Source organism: Pipra filicauda, unplaced genomic scaffold (assembly GCF_003945595.2).
Source record: "Pipra filicauda isolate LSUMZ 115617 unplaced genomic scaffold, ASM394559v2 scaffold74_size2892960_pilon, whole genome shotgun sequence".
Classification (NCBI taxonomy): Eukaryota; Metazoa; Chordata; class Aves; order Passeriformes; family Pipridae; genus Pipra; species Pipra filicauda.
Window position 1 is genome coordinate 1,478,913 of NW_024104920.1, and position 18,245 is coordinate 1,497,157.

The 18,245-nt window shown below is 40.2% G+C and overlaps 1 protein-coding gene across 8 annotated transcripts in view; it reads right to left on the minus strand.

Annotated features, from left to right (window-relative positions):
- CARF (calcium responsive transcription factor) overlaps nt 1-18,222 on the minus strand; it is a 34,259-nt gene extending 16,037 nt beyond the window's left edge. For 3 of the 8 annotated variants that reach the window (XM_039389624.1, XM_039389622.1, XM_039389623.1), the window contains exons 1-8: nt 15,361-15,674; nt 13,559-13,780; nt 12,346-12,466; nt 9,991-10,120; nt 8,210-8,294; nt 4,064-4,253; nt 1,496-1,616; nt 449-592 (exon numbers count right to left, since the gene is read on the minus strand). In XM_039389624.1, coding sequence (XP_039245558.1) covers nt 449-592; nt 1,496-1,616; nt 4,064-4,253; nt 8,210-8,294; nt 9,991-10,120; nt 12,346-12,466; nt 13,559-13,780; nt 15,361-15,549 — 1,202 coding nt within the window. In that variant the 5' untranslated portion in view covers nt 15,550-15,674. Of the gene's footprint in view, nt 1-448; nt 593-1,495; nt 1,617-4,063; nt 4,254-8,209; nt 8,295-9,990; nt 10,121-12,345; nt 12,467-13,391; nt 13,469-13,558; nt 13,826-15,355; nt 15,675-18,174 lie in introns of those variants that run through there. The other 5 variants (XM_039389625.1, XM_027731378.2, XM_027731379.2 and 2 more) reach the window with 5 other exon arrangements.
- Nucleotides 18,223-18,245: the final 23 nt, after the last annotated feature.

Below are 18,245 nucleotides of genomic sequence, written 5' to 3' on the forward strand. Positions count from 1 at the left end.
TAGCAAGAAGGAAAGAGTTTAAACACACAATTCTCAAGCAAAGGCAAAAAATTTGGTGTCTTAGGGGAACAGTCTGACAACCACAAACAACCTAGTTAGAGCGATGTAAGTTTTGACGCTTTCACAACTCAGGGCCCTAATGTCTTTCACAACTCAGGGCCCCCTCACACCTTTCAATGCAAAATAAACTAGCTCAAACCCTCCAATAATACAACTATTTCTATCTGCATGAAAACACCTGCTGAAGTTCCACCACTTGGTGCTTAACGCATTTACCAAATGAATACTTCAGAGCCACAGGAGTCTTACTGACATTGTGGGATTTTTTTACTGTTGATATTAATCAAAAGCCTTAATAAGTGACTCAGTAAAAAATAAAGCAAACCTAGCAAAACATTGCTCTTTTTTGCTTCATTTGTGAAAATAAAGAAAGAAGTGGAAGTTTCACCTGAGGATACCGCCAGCATCTATCAAGTTCTTCTTCAGAATGTTGAATGCTTTCTCCTGCTCCATTCTTATGATTTTCTTGTCAATTTTAGGATCAGTAGGAACCCTGTATTCTGGAAACTTCTGAACCTTTTTAATATAGATTCTGCCAAGGGGGAAGGCAGGGGGAATAAAAAAAAATTCTCCATCAGTATACTTTGTCCTTGGGAGGGGAAAGGCAAAATCCCCATCTTCATATCAGACACTAGAATAGAAGTTTGAGCAGAGTGATGCAGGGAGGAAGGAGCCTCTAAAATAACTGTAGAATTCTTAAAGACACTTCAATAGAGATGGATGCATACAGACACACTTCTGGTCTGGTCTGGCAGCTGCTCAGTCAGAGTGATTTTGTTCCTCAGAAAAAACCCTCTGTCCCTCAGTATAGCAAAAGCACACACCATTTGTGAACAGACTGCAGTTCACCCAGCTGTGCAAAATTGAGCACATACATACTTAGCTACAACTGTTGAAGTAAACACACTCTTAAATCAGTAAAAACTGAACAAGCATCCAGGAGGGTGCTCAAGGAAAAAAACCATTAGTGCTGGATAAGGAGAAACTCCTCAGTGAACAGGAAGAACTGTAACGTCTTCAGCACACAGGACTTGTGCTAAACTAGGCTTGACTGATATCAATGCAATTAAAAGCCTGAAGAAAAAACAATAAATAATATGACAAAGTTTTATGACCCGAAATGGTCGCTAAAGAACATCACAGTAACTCACTAATGCTCAGGTAGATAATGATTCTTACTTCTATTTCATATAGTGATGTGCTGCTACTTTGCATCCAGGCAATCTATCAGATCTCAGCCTTATTGAGTCAAATAGGACAGCATTTCCTCCTTACCTCTAAATGAGTATCAACCTCAAGCTCCCAAGGAGATGAAACAAGAGCTACAGCAGAGAGTATCAGCTACCACCCCAAAAGAGTGCTCTGTCCCAACTCACAGAAAGAACACTTTCTTAGGATGCTGAGTCACTCTTACAGCTTTATAGATAATTCATACCTTGCTGGACAAGTGGCTTTGTACAGATGGCCAGAGGTGCTTTCCTGCTCACCAGCTTTTTTGGGCTGGAAACCTTTCCTCCTTGGCCCATATTGACACTCCATTACAATGGCTCTGCTTCCTGGAAACAGAAAGCAATTCACTCTATATTTATTCAAGCAATAACTGAATTTTTTACAGTAAAACAGTAACTACAGAAGAGATGAGAGTTCTGAAACAGAACGTTTCTGTTTGCCATCGGACTGTTCAGAAGACAGAACGCTTAGGTGTAGCAAGCAAATACAGTGCAAATGCTTCTCTCACAGCATGCAAGAACACAGAGCATTTACTAGGCATTTCTCAAACCTGTTACACCTCGTAACACTCCTGCAACATATGTGAAGGCAAAGTATGAGATTCTGCCCTGGTGAACACCAGTACTTCATAAGATGAGAAAATTACCAAAGGAGCACAATGCTGGTAATAAACATAAAAGAAGCAGAATCCCCAAAATAACAGAGAAAATTCACAGCTGAAATCAAACGTGTGCTGGTTTTGGCCGGGACTCAGTTTTAATTTTCTTCACAGTAGCCAGTATGAGGCTGTGTTTTGTATTTGTGCTGAAAACAGTGCTGATAACACAGGGATGTTTAGTTACTGCTGAGCAGGGCTTACACTGAGTCAAGGTCTTTGCTGCCTCTCACTGCACCCCACAGGCAAGGAGGCTCAGGGGCACAAGAAACTGGGAGGGGACACAGCCAGGACAGCTGTCTCAAACTGACCAAAGTCATGGAATATGGTATGGAATATACCATAGGGCCTCATGTTCAGCGTACAGAGCTGGGGGAAGAAGGAGGAAGAGGCGAGCATTCAAAGGTACAGTATTTGTCTTTCCAAGTCAGCATTAGAGGTGACAGAGCCCCGCTTTCCTAGGGATGGCTGAACACACGCCTGACGACGGGAAGGTGTGAGTGAATTCCTTACTTTGCTTTGCTTGTGTGCCCAGCTTTTCCTTAACCTTCTAAACTGCCTTTATCTCAACCCACGAGTTTTCTCACTTCTACCCTTTCGATCCTCTCCCCCATCCCACCAGGAGGAAAGAACGAGTGGCTCTGTGGTTGTTTCCAGCTGGGGTTAAACCACGACAGCAGGTCAGCAGCCATTTCCAGCCCCCTGGCTTAAATCAACACTTCAGACCAGTCTGTCCCATAAATTCTTAACTGCAAGTCAGAGCTATCTTAACTGCCAAATAACAGAGTTTCAGAGCAGCATACCCACACAAAACCAGACAGGCCTAAACAAATGCTGCTTTGCTCTAAACCTGAAGTAAGTGACTTCTTCCAATCAGACCTCTAAAAAAAGAGCTGACGAGCAAAGCATTAATGCTGTCAAGAAGGGAACGTTTTCCAAATTTCTTCCACGTCATGTTTAGTTATCTTTTATTTGTCAGGCAAGCAGCTGCCTATACCACAAGTGACATAACCAAAACCTTTTTAAGTATTACAACAGGAACATAATCTGCTTCTGTAAGATATCAAATGATTTATTGCTTCAGGGTAATAAATGACATTAAAAAAATAATGAAAAAAAATCTAATTATGTATAACAAATATATCTTGTCTCGTTTTTAACAAACAAACATTAACAAACATTTTAACATACAAACTCAAAATGTAAATTTCAGGATTGAAAAGACTGCAACAGCTTTAAACTAGTCTTTGCTAAATTGAATCTCAAAACCAGTTTGATAGGCACCTTGTTTAACAAAAGCTTCAACTACCCAAAATTCTCACTAAAAATAACAATCAAGATTTTGATGACTTTGTTTTCTTTTACCTCACAGTTTATGGCTGAAGCTTTAAAACTGGTGCTAATACTTCACTTTTTCAGTAACTTTCAGGGAAAAAAAAGAAAAAGAAAAGAAAAAACCCAAGCACATAACCTACATTCCTGCCAATCATTTTCTCTATGTAACAATTAAACCCCATTCATTTAATATCCAAATTAACTCTTAGTAACACATAACATTCATGAGCTAAATATGTAATTACCAACCTATGAAGTATTCATGTTCATTTAAAAAAAACCCAAAAATCTGTCTGCTGAGGTATGTTGATATTTATCTTGTTTGGTTGCTTTTTAAAGTTTATTTATTTTTTTAAAGGTTGCAACTTAAATAGTTTCTTGACTCCTGAGGAACAAACTCTTCAAAAGATCTTCAAGTTAGGCAAGAATAAGCGAACAAGCTCTTACCCTTATGAGCACTTTCATGTCCTAATAGAGCAGATGGGACCTCCCCCTTAAAGATTTCAGCACATGAACCCCCATCAAACAGTACTTAACTAATTCCTAAAGGACAAAAGGAAATAATCACAACAAAACATAAAAAAACCCAAAAAACATGTTTCCTCTTGTTTCAGAAAACAAGCTCCTTCAGACTGTGTCACAGAAATGCCCAAGCTGCTCCTTTTTTATGTTTATGCCTTGACTTTACCAACACTAAGGAACAACATAAAGACTCCTCTTTATGGCCAGTTGGAAGCTAATGTTGAAATTTTGAAAGTAGTTATTAAAATAAAAGTTAGTTACCTGCATTGACAAAGGGGATCCCATCATATGGGACATACTGAGATTTCCACATCAACCGTGTGGCGGGTTTGGCTGGGCTTGGAGACTGGCGTGTCCCCCACACACTTTGTGTTTGCTGCTTGTGTAGCGTTAGAACACTCTCTAATTCTGTCTCACTCACACAATAGCCGCGGTACGAGTCCCCAATTTTCTGCATGGAAAGGAGGTGAAATAATAGGATTATTCACCCAGCTGACTGCTGAACATTACACAAGAAAACAAAAGCAGTCAGGGACTCTGGCAGGTGAGAACATAGGCCCAGATTTTTGGTGTTTTACGTTTTTTGTCCCCACATTAGTACCTCACAGAGATTTAATGTAGGATCTAACGCCAGAGCGGTCTCCACTGAGGTCAGGAGTTTGTCAGCCACTCAAGACCCTAAAAACACCAAGAACCCCTGACACAGTTACAGTTACTGCCAACTCTGATTTCCATAGGACAACTTCACTCCTGTGGTTTCCCCCCAGTACACACTTTGGGTACAGTCACCACCTACACAAATTTGCCTTAGATGAAGTTTTTCACTTGACTGCCACAGAGAATCTCTGAACCACTAATAATTGTCTATGCATGTACTGCAACACACACATGCTCCACTGCACTGGAGCAGAATACACCCACTTATACCACCAGTAACTGTCTCACCCACTTAGTGCACTAACTTTGAATGGAATGTCCCACATACTATCTCTCCCAGCCTTCAATGCACTCTTGATTCTCAGCATTACACAGAAACATACTATACCAGATCTGCCATGTGCAAACTGATGATGGTTGCAATGAACTCTGCTACAATCTTGGCAACTCCACAAAAACTGCATCTAACTAGACTCCAAGTAGTTATCCAGCTACTCAGTGCCATCACAGCCGGTTGAGTGCTGGTCTACCAGGGCCAGCCAGCCATCAGCAAAACTACTGGGACAGAGAACTTTCCACCCAAATTCAGAATGCCATGCTTCCTTCTGTTCATATGCAGCTCAGGGACAGGTTGGGCAACTGGCTGTAAGTAACACCCAGAGTAGTTTGCCAGCTCAGTCTGTGGGACAAACACACTCCAATGAGTACCAAAGTCTGATGGAACTCTTTTGCCACCTTCAGTGACAGAGCAGACAGATGTTTAAGTAATACTGGCAAAAAAAGCAGCAATGGTGTCTCTTCAAAATTGTTATCGCACAGATACTTTAGCGACACCTGCCTAAAATCTGCCTCATAGTCATCTAAGAAAACCAAAATGGCTGTGCAAAACCTAAATCAACCAAGAACCAACAAAGATCGTGTGAATGAACTGGGCCAGCACGGTGTTGCTGTGGGCGCAAGGCCAGACACTGAGGGCTGTGTGTCCACTGCATGGGAGTCACTCTGAGCCACGAGGTGCTGACACTTCAGCACCCCCTGCTCTGCCAGCACACTGCTCCAGCAGTTAAAGTCTGCACAGGCTGCACCCACACAGCTGTGCAGAGCTAGAGAGGTTGGCAATCGTTTACTTAGAAGTTATAAATAACATTTCTGTCCAAACCTTGGTCTGAAAAATCCAGGAGAAGCAAAGCAGTCTGAGAAGTACCGGAACTACCTTCCTTACAGAAACCTGGGATGCTGCCTTTCACAGTAGGGATGACAGCACCACTCCACACAATAAATACTGCACAACCAGGCTTTTTTTAATGTTATCTTACACTTGTCACTATAAATAGGACATTGACCTTATTCTAAGGAGATGAGAAGACTGATAAAACTGTTGTGCCAGAAAAATAGCAATAACAGTTAAGGTACTGTCTCCTATTCTGGCTTTACTTTTGCACAAGTTAGATCACTTCCCTAAATTGGTGGCGGGGAGGAGGAGGACAAGAAGAAAATCATAAGCACATAAGATCCCTGCTCTCTATGAGCTTTGCAAGTAGGGAAAAAAAAATCAACAAATGAGACCATCTGCTTCAGAAAAATAAATTTACTAAGCTTTGTAGAGTTAATTAATGCAATTTATAATTACACTTTATTTCAGTATGCTGATACATGCTGGAAATGCATTCTGATCACACCATTGAAAACTAAGTAGGTTATTGAAAATAGCTGGTTTTAAATTCACTTTTTATTAACAAAGTAATTACCTTGAAGTAATCAGATACTCTCCAACCCTTTCACTCCAAGGTTCAAGCCAAAAAAAGAAGCAATTCCTTTTTCTCTCCTCTGGCCTCATCTCAGCAAAGGTACATAAAAGCTTACACTGAAGTACACAGACCAAAACTGCAGTTTCCTTGAGTGAACTAACAGCAGCAGGGTACCAGAGGCATTATGCTGTCTAGACACAGCTGAACATTTCAAGGTAGTCAGGGAATCAACATCAAACACAAAGCTTAGTGTTAATTTGGATAACTGTAGCTTTTACTCTCTGTGTTTACCTGCAGTACTAACTACCAAAGGAGTCACTGCCCTTTAGGGTGCAGTGGCTTCACCTGCTGACATCTTCTGTGAAAGTCACACAGACCTCAGCACTGTTTGTCTCTATTTTGGCAAGCAACTGCAAGAGTGGAACTGTGAGTTGACAGATTTACCAGCACCCCTCCAAGTTCCAGCAGGACCCCACAATTCTGTCACTAGTAACAGAATAATATGTAAGACGGTCACACCTGAAAGACAAATGACACCCCAAAATCCCATTGTCTCTAGTCTGTGCCCATGAAAAGGTACATACATCCTAGCAGTCTCCAGTGGATCAGGGAGGATTAGTGCATACAGGCAACAGTTCTGCTGAACAGCAGAAGCAGATGTTTATGTCCTCAGAACACTTCAAACAGATAATATTTCTATTTCCTGTTCTATAAAAATAAGATCTCTCCTATAAATGCTGCTGTGAATTTTAAATAGAGCAGGTGAAATTTCTTGTAATAGACAGACAAAGTAGATCATAATACAAGTCCTCCTATAAAATGAAAACAATAATAAATGATTCAGATAAGCCATATGGATGCTAAGATAAGAAAGTATGTGCCACATAGTGCTAAAAACACAGTTTAGTGAACTTTACCAACTAACTGGCCAACTGAATTAAGAGACTGATTCTATGAAAATGGTGTCTCCACCATGGAAGAATTCCTGCTAATAAGTTTCTGACCTCTTAACATTTAAGTGGATATAAGAGTGGACAGTACCATTTGTATGAAATACATAGCATATAAAAAGAGGAAGAGATTAATATATTTAAAAATTATTTCTAAGTGGATACTTAGAAAGAAATTCAATTTCTAAGTCCCTGCAATGGTAATTTCCAGTTATCAGTGGCCAAGTCGATAGGAAAAAACTCAAGTGGTAGAGATATCTAAAGAGATGAAGCAGTTAGAGAGTATAAGATTTCCTATTAAAAAGTATTAAGGGAAAGTGAAATAAACATCTATCAGGAAGAGTCTGGTAGCAGGAGGAAGGGGTAGTTGAACTCTCAAGAGTCTTCCCTTCTCCCCTCCCTTCCTTTTAAGTGACTTGGGATACATTCTAGCTGTTGATAGGATCCAGTCATCAGGACAGTTCTGCAGACACCTCACAATATGCAAATAAAGGAAAAGTTCTGTTTAGGTCAAAAGCCATCATGGGGAATAACTTTTTAACAAAAGAGAAAACAAGTACAGGTAACCTAACCTGCTGGGACAAAAAAGAAAAAAACCCACAGAATATATAAAACAGAAATCCTTAATAAAATATTGACATTAAGGTGTTTTAAGTCTCAGACTTGACACTGGCCAGTCACATGGATTTTCATTTCTGTGTGGTAACACAAACTAGCATGAATAATTGCAGAGGTCAGCAAAGTTTGCCCTGCAGTTCAAAAGCAAGTCCTTACATGGTGCACAATGATTCTTCCCAGCACTGTAAGGCATCAGGTTTTCAGCAGCACATTTTTTGCTTCAGAAGCTGTTGCTGGTCAGTTATTCTAACATTCTCAAAATAGAAAAGGATTCCACAGCATTTTATGTGTCTAACTGTGTTAGCAATACCACTACTATATATCAGGAAGCTTGAACACAACTTCTACAACTATGAATTATTCCTTTCGTGCAATAGGATCACTATCTTAGATCAAGATACTAAAACACCAAGTCAGAATTCTTTGTGGCCCACCTCACAGTTCCTGAGACAGCGTGCCCATGCAGGGGTATTTAGTGGCAAAGGCTGGTGAGGGATGTGAAAAGGATCTTCCATTACCCTGAAAAAGCAAAAAAAATATAATAGAAGTCTTTACAGACATTCAGGAAAGCAACAATTTAGTCTGAACTACAGGTAACATCAAATCAGTGTATTATGTATAACTGTAGAGCATATGATCCAACCATGGATATTGTATCAACATGCCTTAAAAACCTGGGCTTCCTTTTCTTCATATTCTATTTCATTGTTAAAATAATTTACAATAAATGTAAGTATTTAAAAAAACCACCGTTTTCTACATTCAAGACCTCCAAACATTCAGTATTCTTAGTGTTGTTGCTTGACAACAATAGACAAAACACGGTGAAATAGAGCAGCTGATTGTCTGGATAATTTTCTTATGCAGACTGATGGTAAAATGCTAAAGACTAAAACCAATATCAAACACTGCACATTTTAATATATTTTATAAATTACTGAAAAACAACTCCAATAACTATTTTAAGTACACACCTAGTTTCTCCATTCCTTAAATCCTGGGCCAGAAACAATGCCTACTCAATGTTTATTATTCCGAAACAGGTGCATCACCTCCTGTCTATAAAAATATGCCTCCTTTCCAGGATTATTTTTCTGGCATGTACAGACTGTGTTCTCAACATCCATTCACAAACTGTTTCTCTTCATTTTACATGTTTCTTGAACATATATAATTTGTGTTGGAGTGAGATGACTCTGATCTTTTCCACATCTCAATTTCTGAAGAGCATAAACCAGTGCAAAGCCAGCCTACAGTCCACAGAGCAAACACCTTCTTTGGGAGTTTTTCTGTTGTCATAGGTTTTTTGGTTTTTTTTTGTTTGTTTGTTTGTTTTGTTTATTTGTTTGTGGATTTGTTTTTCTTGTTTTTTGTTTTTGGTTTGGTTTGGTTTTTTTGTTTGGGTTTTTTGTTTGTTTTTTTTTTTTGCTGCTGTTGCTCTATTTGGTTGGTTTGAGGTTTTGAGGGTTTTTTAAAGCAAAAAAGAATTCCAGAGTATTCAGGAATTAAAATAGTAGGCAACATTTAGCATGGGGAGAGAATCAGGTGGATATCAAGTTAAAAAAACCTAACAACTAATTAACTTCAGAAGCTTTGTTAATCAATGTGTCTGTCTAAGTGTTTCACCAAAATACACTGTTACCAGCTACTTTCTCATATTTTACCAAAGGAAACCAAAGAAGTTATCCAGAGAACAAAGACCAGGCTCTCAACAGTTAATGCCAACTACTGAAAACTCTATCTAAAAAATCAATCTCTACAATCAACTGTTCTTGAGGGAGGATGGTTTATATAGGTTTTAGTACACTCCTACAAGAAACTTTGCTCCCTCAAACATCAACTTTCCCTGCAGTTCCCTCACTGGATCACATTCAACTCTTGGTTGGCAGTAACAGTGTTTATTGAAAGTTATTTCAGTAATTTGCACTGTGTTACTTTAAATGCCCACCAGCACTCCAGTCAGAATATATCCAATTATGTCTGGAATACAGGGAATAGAATACAGGTACTTTAATTGCTTTTTCCACTGCTCTGGCACACACAAAAGCTGCCTGAAAACCCAGTTAGCTATACATCATTCACTAACACTAAGGGTTCGTAACCTCCACTCCACGGTAATTTTGTGACAACCATTGCAAAATCAAAACTGCAAGAAAAAACCACAGTGCTAACAGTGAATCGAAGTGATTGTTCATCCTTTTAACTCCCAACCTACCTGGTGGTTGTTTTTTTTGATACAGTGAGAGATGCCTGTGGGTGTAGAATGTAACTGCTTGCACTGTCTGCTATAGCAGCCACCACCACAGTCTGCAGGTTCCCATCGCCACAGTTCTCTTCCGAAGCATCTTTACAAAAATAAAACAGACTTCTGGTTAATAACTGAACAAAGAATGGGGAAACAAGCAGCTATGACTAAACCTCATGTTTGGAAGAGCAAGCCTTTTGACATATGAAAGAAGTTTTACAGATGATAAAGTAGTTGAATAGTTGTGAATCAGTACTCTAACTCCAGGCACACATATGCAGATACACTTGATAAAGTTGCTTCTATTCAAGGACTTTGGTAATCACACTACTGCTAATTAATCCTTCCACAGCAAAGCAAATAATCAGAACAACTTGTAAATTACTCTGCTTTACATTTCCACGAATCCATACAGGATTGCACAACTATTTTGCTCAGCTGCAAATCACACACTGGCTGCTTTTAAAATAAGAAAAAATGACGCAATGGTACCGCTTTGTACTTAGTAAAGAACACTTAAACAAGAAAAACAGGCCTCTTATAATTGAATCTGACATGCTGTTAGAGCAAATGTTTTAGCCTTTCTTGGTAATAAGGAGGAATCCATAAGCCAAAAATTACTGTTAGACTGAAGCCTGTGTGTACAGTTAAACAAAAACATAATGGAAAGCTGCGAAAGTAGACAGTCGATATTTTGGTCTCAACAAAAAAACACAAAGTCTCTTTAGATGAAGGATTTTTGCCCTTCAGTTATGAAAGCCTCTTTCCCCATCCTGAGAGACAGTGATAAGCTATTGACAGAGTACAGAAATCACTCCACTAGAAAGCTCTATGAGAAGATTTGTACGTGTGCACTCAGATTACCACCCCTCTGGTTCAAAGCACTGGTTCCTCCTCCACAGACATCCCCTTAAGACACTACAGCTACACTGAAGCCTGTGCCATTTCCTGCATTACCACCACGTGCAGACAAGAGAAACTCAAGGGCTGACAGGCCATTCTCCTTGCCCTTTAATCTTCATAGTAAACCACTGACAAGTCTTCCTAACTGTCTGCTAAAGATCAAATAACTACAAAGTCTTTTATACAGTAAGTCTCTAGGAAAAAACAAAACAAAACAAAAAAATCCCACCAAAACCCCCTCTACCACTATTGTAGAACACGTATTCACACACTATGACACAGAGTCCCATGTAGGATGAACAATGGCAACACAAAGATACTATTCAGCATTGCAACATAGTGCTTACAAACAGCAGCAGCAATTGTTTCAGCACTAAAGGCTCACAGTCAGCTTTATAGTAATATAAGACTGTGCTGTAACCAAACAGTGGTCTTATCCCTGCAGGAGCAGGAAAGGGAGGGAAGGTTGAGCATTAGGGCAGGAACAAGCCTTTCAATGCAAGGTCATGGAACTACACTCCAACTGTAAGTGAAAAGGGCTGGATCATGACTTGAATCCCAAATCTTCTATCCACCCAGCATCAGGACTCTAGTCCTACCTTTGAGCTATCATTCCACAGGAGCACTTAACTACTGCTCGGATTTTGAGAATTTCATAGAGAGAATGAAAAAAGTTTAAAAAACCTTTGAGAGTTTAACAAAATGTGACCACCTAGTTCTCAGTCTTTGCATTCTCATCTCTGTGAATGCAAACTAATACATAGTATTTTGCCATCCAGTAAGGCTTGCAGATAATCAATACTTTCAGATCTTAGTACGTCCATTTTCTAGAGAAAACCTTAAAATTTGCACTTCTAGTTGTACATCTCCCCTCATACTTAAAATGTGACAATTATCATATTGCAACAAAGTGAAAGTTACATCTCATTTTCCTTCACTGGGAACTGAATTTCTACCAGGCAATTCAGTTCTGGCTTCACAAAAGATGCATCATTACCAGTGATTTCTGGAACAGAAGAATTAATGTCACCCTGTTTTTTCTGCACTACATGAATTAACTACTTCACTCAAAATGAAGTAAACAGACAGTGAAAATTTGAAGCTGATAGTACAGCTGTCTGACAGCATAAACATCCTTATCAATGCTAAATAAGGCAAGAAACAACTCTGCTTGATATCTCAATCTACCCATCACATATCCTTCGGAAAGGGGACATAATAGCTCTTCTTTCATAAGGTTTTTGCCCAATAGAAAATGTGGTGTGTGGTGTGCCAGATTCATAATCAGAAAGCAGATTCAGGATGTATTTTGTCTCACAGCTGACTAAGGAAAGGAAACACACACAAAGAAGGTGCTCAAAAAGAGATCATGCAGGATGCACTCAGGAATTCACACCCTCAAGTCCCACAGGTTACACTCACCCTGTGTGCTGGTCACATCCAGAAGCCGACCTTGAGGAATAATCACTTGGGTCACTCCTGGCTGAGCGGAAGGAATGACATGCAGCACCTGTCCATCTTCTGACTGGCTGGCAACAATCATCTGTAAGGCAATCACACAAAAGCAGGAATGGCACTTGTTTGTATGGAGATCATGCAGCATGACTGGGTTTGATTATCACCAGTACAAGAAACATTTTGGTTGGAATTAGGGCCTATAAATTAACTTCGTTTCACATGATAAGAAAACTGCCTATTTACTGTCAATTTCTTAAAATTATTTCCCCCTTTTTAAAATAACCCTTTAACTGAATTAAGGAAAGGAAAAAACCCACCACCTTACATGATTCTACAATGAATTACACATTTATTTGAAATTTACAATACTATGAAAAACCTGAAAGCCATTCATAGTTGGATTCACTGTAAGCCCTTTCACAGACTAGCAAAATTAATCATAATATGTAAAAATTTTGACCTTTACTTCTGAGAAACTGACCTCTCTGGGCAGTATTTCATGCAAAAGCAGATAGAAGAAAAGTTCCAGGACTTGCAAAAATACAAATTAAATTACCTAGAATTTTGAAAAACGTAACTCCTTGTGATGTTAATTATAAAGGACTTGTTCCCAGCAATGTTACAAAACCTAGAGTAACATAAAAGATCATCTTGTTTCTGATTAATTACACTTTAAATGGGTGAAGTGTCTTTAGTGACAGCACAATACATGCCAACCAAGGCCTCTAGGTAAGAGTTACCTTTTTACAAAACAGCTGTTAAAATTACAAAGCAATGTTTTAAGCAAATTAATTGCGGGGTGAGGGTGGATGTGAAATATAATGGGTTAGCTTATTGCTGATGTTCCAATCCCTCAAGGAAAAACAGAGACTTATCCAGGGAATATAGAGAATGCAGCAGCAGTAGAAGTATGAGATCTCCTACACAACAGCATCCAGGCTTGATAATGGTAAAAGACAAGTTGTTGTTTATTATTAGTAATGGCTGAAGACCATGAAGGATTTGCCTACCTGAGGGGGGGAAACTGAAGCATGAACTGAACCACTGAAAAGTTTCACCTTGTTGCTAAAGTCTGAATCAGCTGTTGCTACAACAAACAAGCAGCATGTAAGAGAGTTCTTCAAAGGGCTCCCTCGTCTGTGAACACACCACCAGCCCCGTTTTCAGACACACTCACCATGGGTGCACTGGGCCCTCCTGGGGGCTGCAGCTCACAGAGAGGCTGCCTGGTTTGGTCTGCCAGCTGGAACTCCTCTGCAGAGGGAGCCCGTGGCTGGGGTGGCCGTGCCGGCACAGCCGAGGAGGCAGAACTGCCCAAGAGGTGGACTGTGATGGGCAAGGCAGCAGGAGAGTCACTCTGGCCAAACAGTGGATCCCTGGAATCCATGCACGTTAGATGCTTTCACAGAGGAAAAACAGTAAAATGTACTTTGAGTAGCAACTTCTATTAGGAAACAAAAAAAAAAAAAAAAGAAAGGGAAAAGAACATTTAAAACCAGTGTGCTGTGTTGTATACTTGGAGGGAGTTTTTGTCCTTCTCATCAAGAGGCTAATACTAGCAGTTCTACTTCTGATTTCCATTTCCAAGCTGAAAAAGTATTCATATTCCTGCTTCCCAGAACAAACCCTCTCTGCTAAGGGCAGAATAAACCCCTTCTGCTTGAAATCTGCTCCCCAAAACCACTTATCACTTTAAAATACCTCAAGTCTACCCAGAAACTGAGAGAACTTGCACCAAAAATGAAACTGTAAAACATTCACCAACTTGATTTAACTCGAAAAGAAATCCTAGATACTATTCTACCTGGCCTTTAGATACATGCATTTAGCTATGAAGACAAAAATCTCTATACATTTTTGTAATTCTTTACCACAGAAGAAGCACAATCAATACAATCTCCAGTTCAAATCCAAGAATTGTACAGCACAAGGCCAAGAATCAGATTTTCAAATTCTCAAAAAAATAAAGATTATTCTTATCGAGTTTGCAGAACGAAAGTCTTATAACACGTCCCATTTTTTTAAAATTTAAGTGCATGGGCTCAGATATCTGCCTTGTTGAAACTCTAACAACATGAACATTAAGCATATAAAAATAATGGAAAACAGGCAGCCCTTATGTACAACAACACATCAGGCTGTCATTTGGCCAATGCAAGAAGGGCTGCAATTTGTTATATCTCTTGCAGTAATTGCACAAAGAACTCTGACGTTCCCACTACAAATACTTACACACTACAAATCAGAGAATGGAGAAAAATGTTTCTAAATTTTATATAAAAGTCACATTTGTGCTAAATAATCCTGTCAAAAAATCTGCAGGTATAAATCTCCTGTGCTGAAACTGTAAAATACATCAGAAAAGTAGCAACAAACACATGACACTACTTGTATTAAAGACATTCTGCAGAGACCATAAGCACGTTACTAAATCACTACACGAAGGATATTTTATGTTAAAAAAATATTCTGCAGAAGAACATTCACGCACAGAAATCTCCTTGAATAAGAATATCTGGCAATATTTGATAATACATAGCTAAATAAAAGATTCCCCTTCTCCAGTACCTACACAGATGTCCTGTGTCCCTGGACTCTTATTTGACACATCTGGTCACTAAGCAACTTGACTGGATTTTCAAGTGTTCTGAACCTCTCCTACTCCAAGACATGTCATCAAGTATTCTTTTTTTGAAGGATTTTGTTAACACAATAAAACACATCTTTCTTCAGCACTTTAACAGGATCTATTAATACAGTTACTGATGGTTGCCATTACATGTAACATCTGGATATTCATCACTTCAAAACTGAATGGCACAAGAATCAAAGGGAAGGAACTTTTGTACTTTTTTAAAAGACACAATGTGTTACCATAAAGGCATAAAAAGCCCAGTGCACTGATGAAATAGAACACTTTAAGTTCATCAGAGAGGATGTAATAGAAGCATCTACAAGGACAAAGCATTCGTACCTCACCTGGAAAACCTGATCATTTGTCTCAGACTCTCCTGCACCATCGCAGTTGCCTACGAACAGATCGTTAAGTCCCTCCATAGCAATGTCATGGTCAGCTCCGTTTTCTTTCATCACAAGGTGACCTGAAAAAGCCCAGAAGTTTAGTTCAGCCTTCTGCCAACACATTGCTGCAGGTGTTTTCTTTGCCATTGCAATCTAACAGCAAAGTCCTCAAGAAATCCTTGCCCCTTTATTACTCGCTGCAGAAAAACTTCAGTGTGTTGCTCCAGGAGTATAGTTTAGCCTTTTATATGAGACAGTTTGCTTGACTTGTCATTGCAAACACAGACACAAAACACGTATACACCCTCCCATCATTTTCATCTAAATATTTCCATAAGCACTGAACTAACAACGGTACACATCCAGAGAACACTTGATATTTAAACACATGCCAGCACTGCACACAAATACATTATTCACCTACTTCCATAATCAAAAGACAAAATTTGCATGATACAACTCCATCATGCATAACATCTTGAAGTAAACTGCATTTGTTTTAAAGGGTTATAAAACAACATATAAATGAAATAAAAGTACTATTATTAGTCTACAGCAGTATGCTTTGGGCAGGAAAACACCTAAATTGAAGCAAAATTTGGCATTAATCCAGTGATGAAAGACAAAAAGACAGAGCTACCAGCACTTCAGAGATGTACCTCCTATCCCAAAGAAAGCTTTAAGGAACTCAGTTGCCCACTACAAACCTTCAAGCAAACAGAGAATATTGGACAGTGAATCGCCACATCCACAGGATGATGCTCTCAGGCACACAGGACACCCTTTAAAGCAGTGACCAATCCCAAATATTCACAACCAATGAGACAAAATGACAATTAACTTGGCTTCTACATTAGAAGTGTACTAATATATTAGACTACACACATAATACGCCCAACTGAATAGAAGAAAACTTAATTCCTGCAGTTTGGGATGAAGGAGAGGGAAAAGTGTTCAGGATTCTTCCCTTCAGTACTTTAAAGACAGGCTGTGTTATATTAGCTCATGATTCCTACCAGCTTCTTCTTCACCACACCACACAAGTAAATTCCTCAAGATCAACCTTCTTGGCTGTGGTATTTCAACCATTTACAGCTTTAGTAAGGAGAATGTTAAAGGCAAGAGAGTAACTTGAAAGGAACTGTATAACTCTGAAAGCACAAATTTATGCTGCTTTGCAAAGGCATAAAGGACACAGGCAAAGTAAATCTTCATCTCCTTGGCTTTTGAAGCTGAATACAAACAACATCCTGCTGATACAAACAACATTGAGAAGTTAAGCTGCTCATATGCTCAATATATTAATACTTTAATCTAAAGCAGATTTATTTTTCCATTCAATTTTCAAGTGATGACACTCCAAACCAAGTTCCAAGTGAAGTTACCTCATGCTTACCAAATATTTTGGAGCTTTGGATCTGCGAAAAATTATGAGGTGTTTCAGTTACGATGCCTGAAGCATGTTAGCAGCAAATGAAAAAAAAAAAAAACAACAGAAAACTAGATTTCATCATCATTCAACCATTTCCTCTCAGTTTGAAGATGTAAAGAAGACATGGCAGTTTTGCTAAAGCAGCACATTTAGTTCTTTGAGATAAACTAAGTTTGTTCCAGAGATACCGATGGCACATACTTTGAGCATGCTGGAACCCAGCAACAGAACGCAAGGACAGCTGTCTTGGGACATATCCTCTATCTATTATGGTTAATAACAAAGCTCAGGGGAAAAAATACAGCACTAGGGTAAATATATAGTGATATTTATCCAGTTTCTTTTTATAAGCAGCCCAGAAATGCCTAAAGTTTTATAAAATCAAACAGGTTCTCTGAAAAAGTTCCCCCTAAGGGCATCCGCCACTCTCCAACCATGGCACAAATTCACAGGGGGCAGGAATTACATATCAGAGAGGAAATTAGGGCATAGTTGATACTCTTAAGTACAGGAGTTACAATTAGCTTTATATTAACTCGTACCAGGTTTGAGATCTAGCTTATCTCTGTCATGGAAGAGCAGGCAGATGCTGTTAAGAAGAACTGGGGGCTTCCACTTAAGAGGTTTCTCAAGAGATTTTTGTGTAGATAACACCGGTAACTGGAAGATGCACCCTTATCACTTATGCTGACCACGTTAGATCTTTGAAGTATAGTTAAGAAATAGAGGAGATTTCAGAGTCTCACAAAACAAGAACCAACACCTGCCCACTTCAACAAGTAGAGTCCCCACAACCCGAGTCACCACTGGGTAAAGCCCAGCTGTTCAACAGAGGCCACGAACGACTGTCAAAAAGGTGAGAAAAAGGTACGCGTAACCCGAGCACACCGCAGGTCCTCACACAAGCAGCCTTCTCCCAAAACACAAACTCACTCACAGCTTCTTTTAAAGCCCACAGCGCCTTGGGTTTGCTACTTTCAGCAGGCACTTTATAGTGGGTGTGTCGCTCGACGTGCACAGAAACACAACCCGAGTTACTCCAAGCAGAGACCGCCACTCCGCCGCCCCTCAGCGCCACACGAGGAGCTGCCCCCGCCGCCCGCCCGGGGCACAGCGCCGAGAGCGCCGCTGAGGGGCGGCCACGGGAGCCCTTCCAGCGCCTGCCAGCGACCCCCGGGACGCGCCCCCCGCGCCCCAGCCCTGAGGGGCGCAGAGGGCGCCTCCCCGCTCGGCCCGCGCCCGTCACACCGCTCCGCCGCGCGGCCCCGGGCGGGGTTAGCGGGACAGCCCGGCCCGGTGCCGCCGTACCGGGGGCAGGTGCCGGGGGCACGTTCCCCCACCTGGGCTCGGCTCCCGCCGCAGCTCCGCCATGCGCGCCGCCGCTCCGCGCACGCGCGCCCGCCCTCGGCAC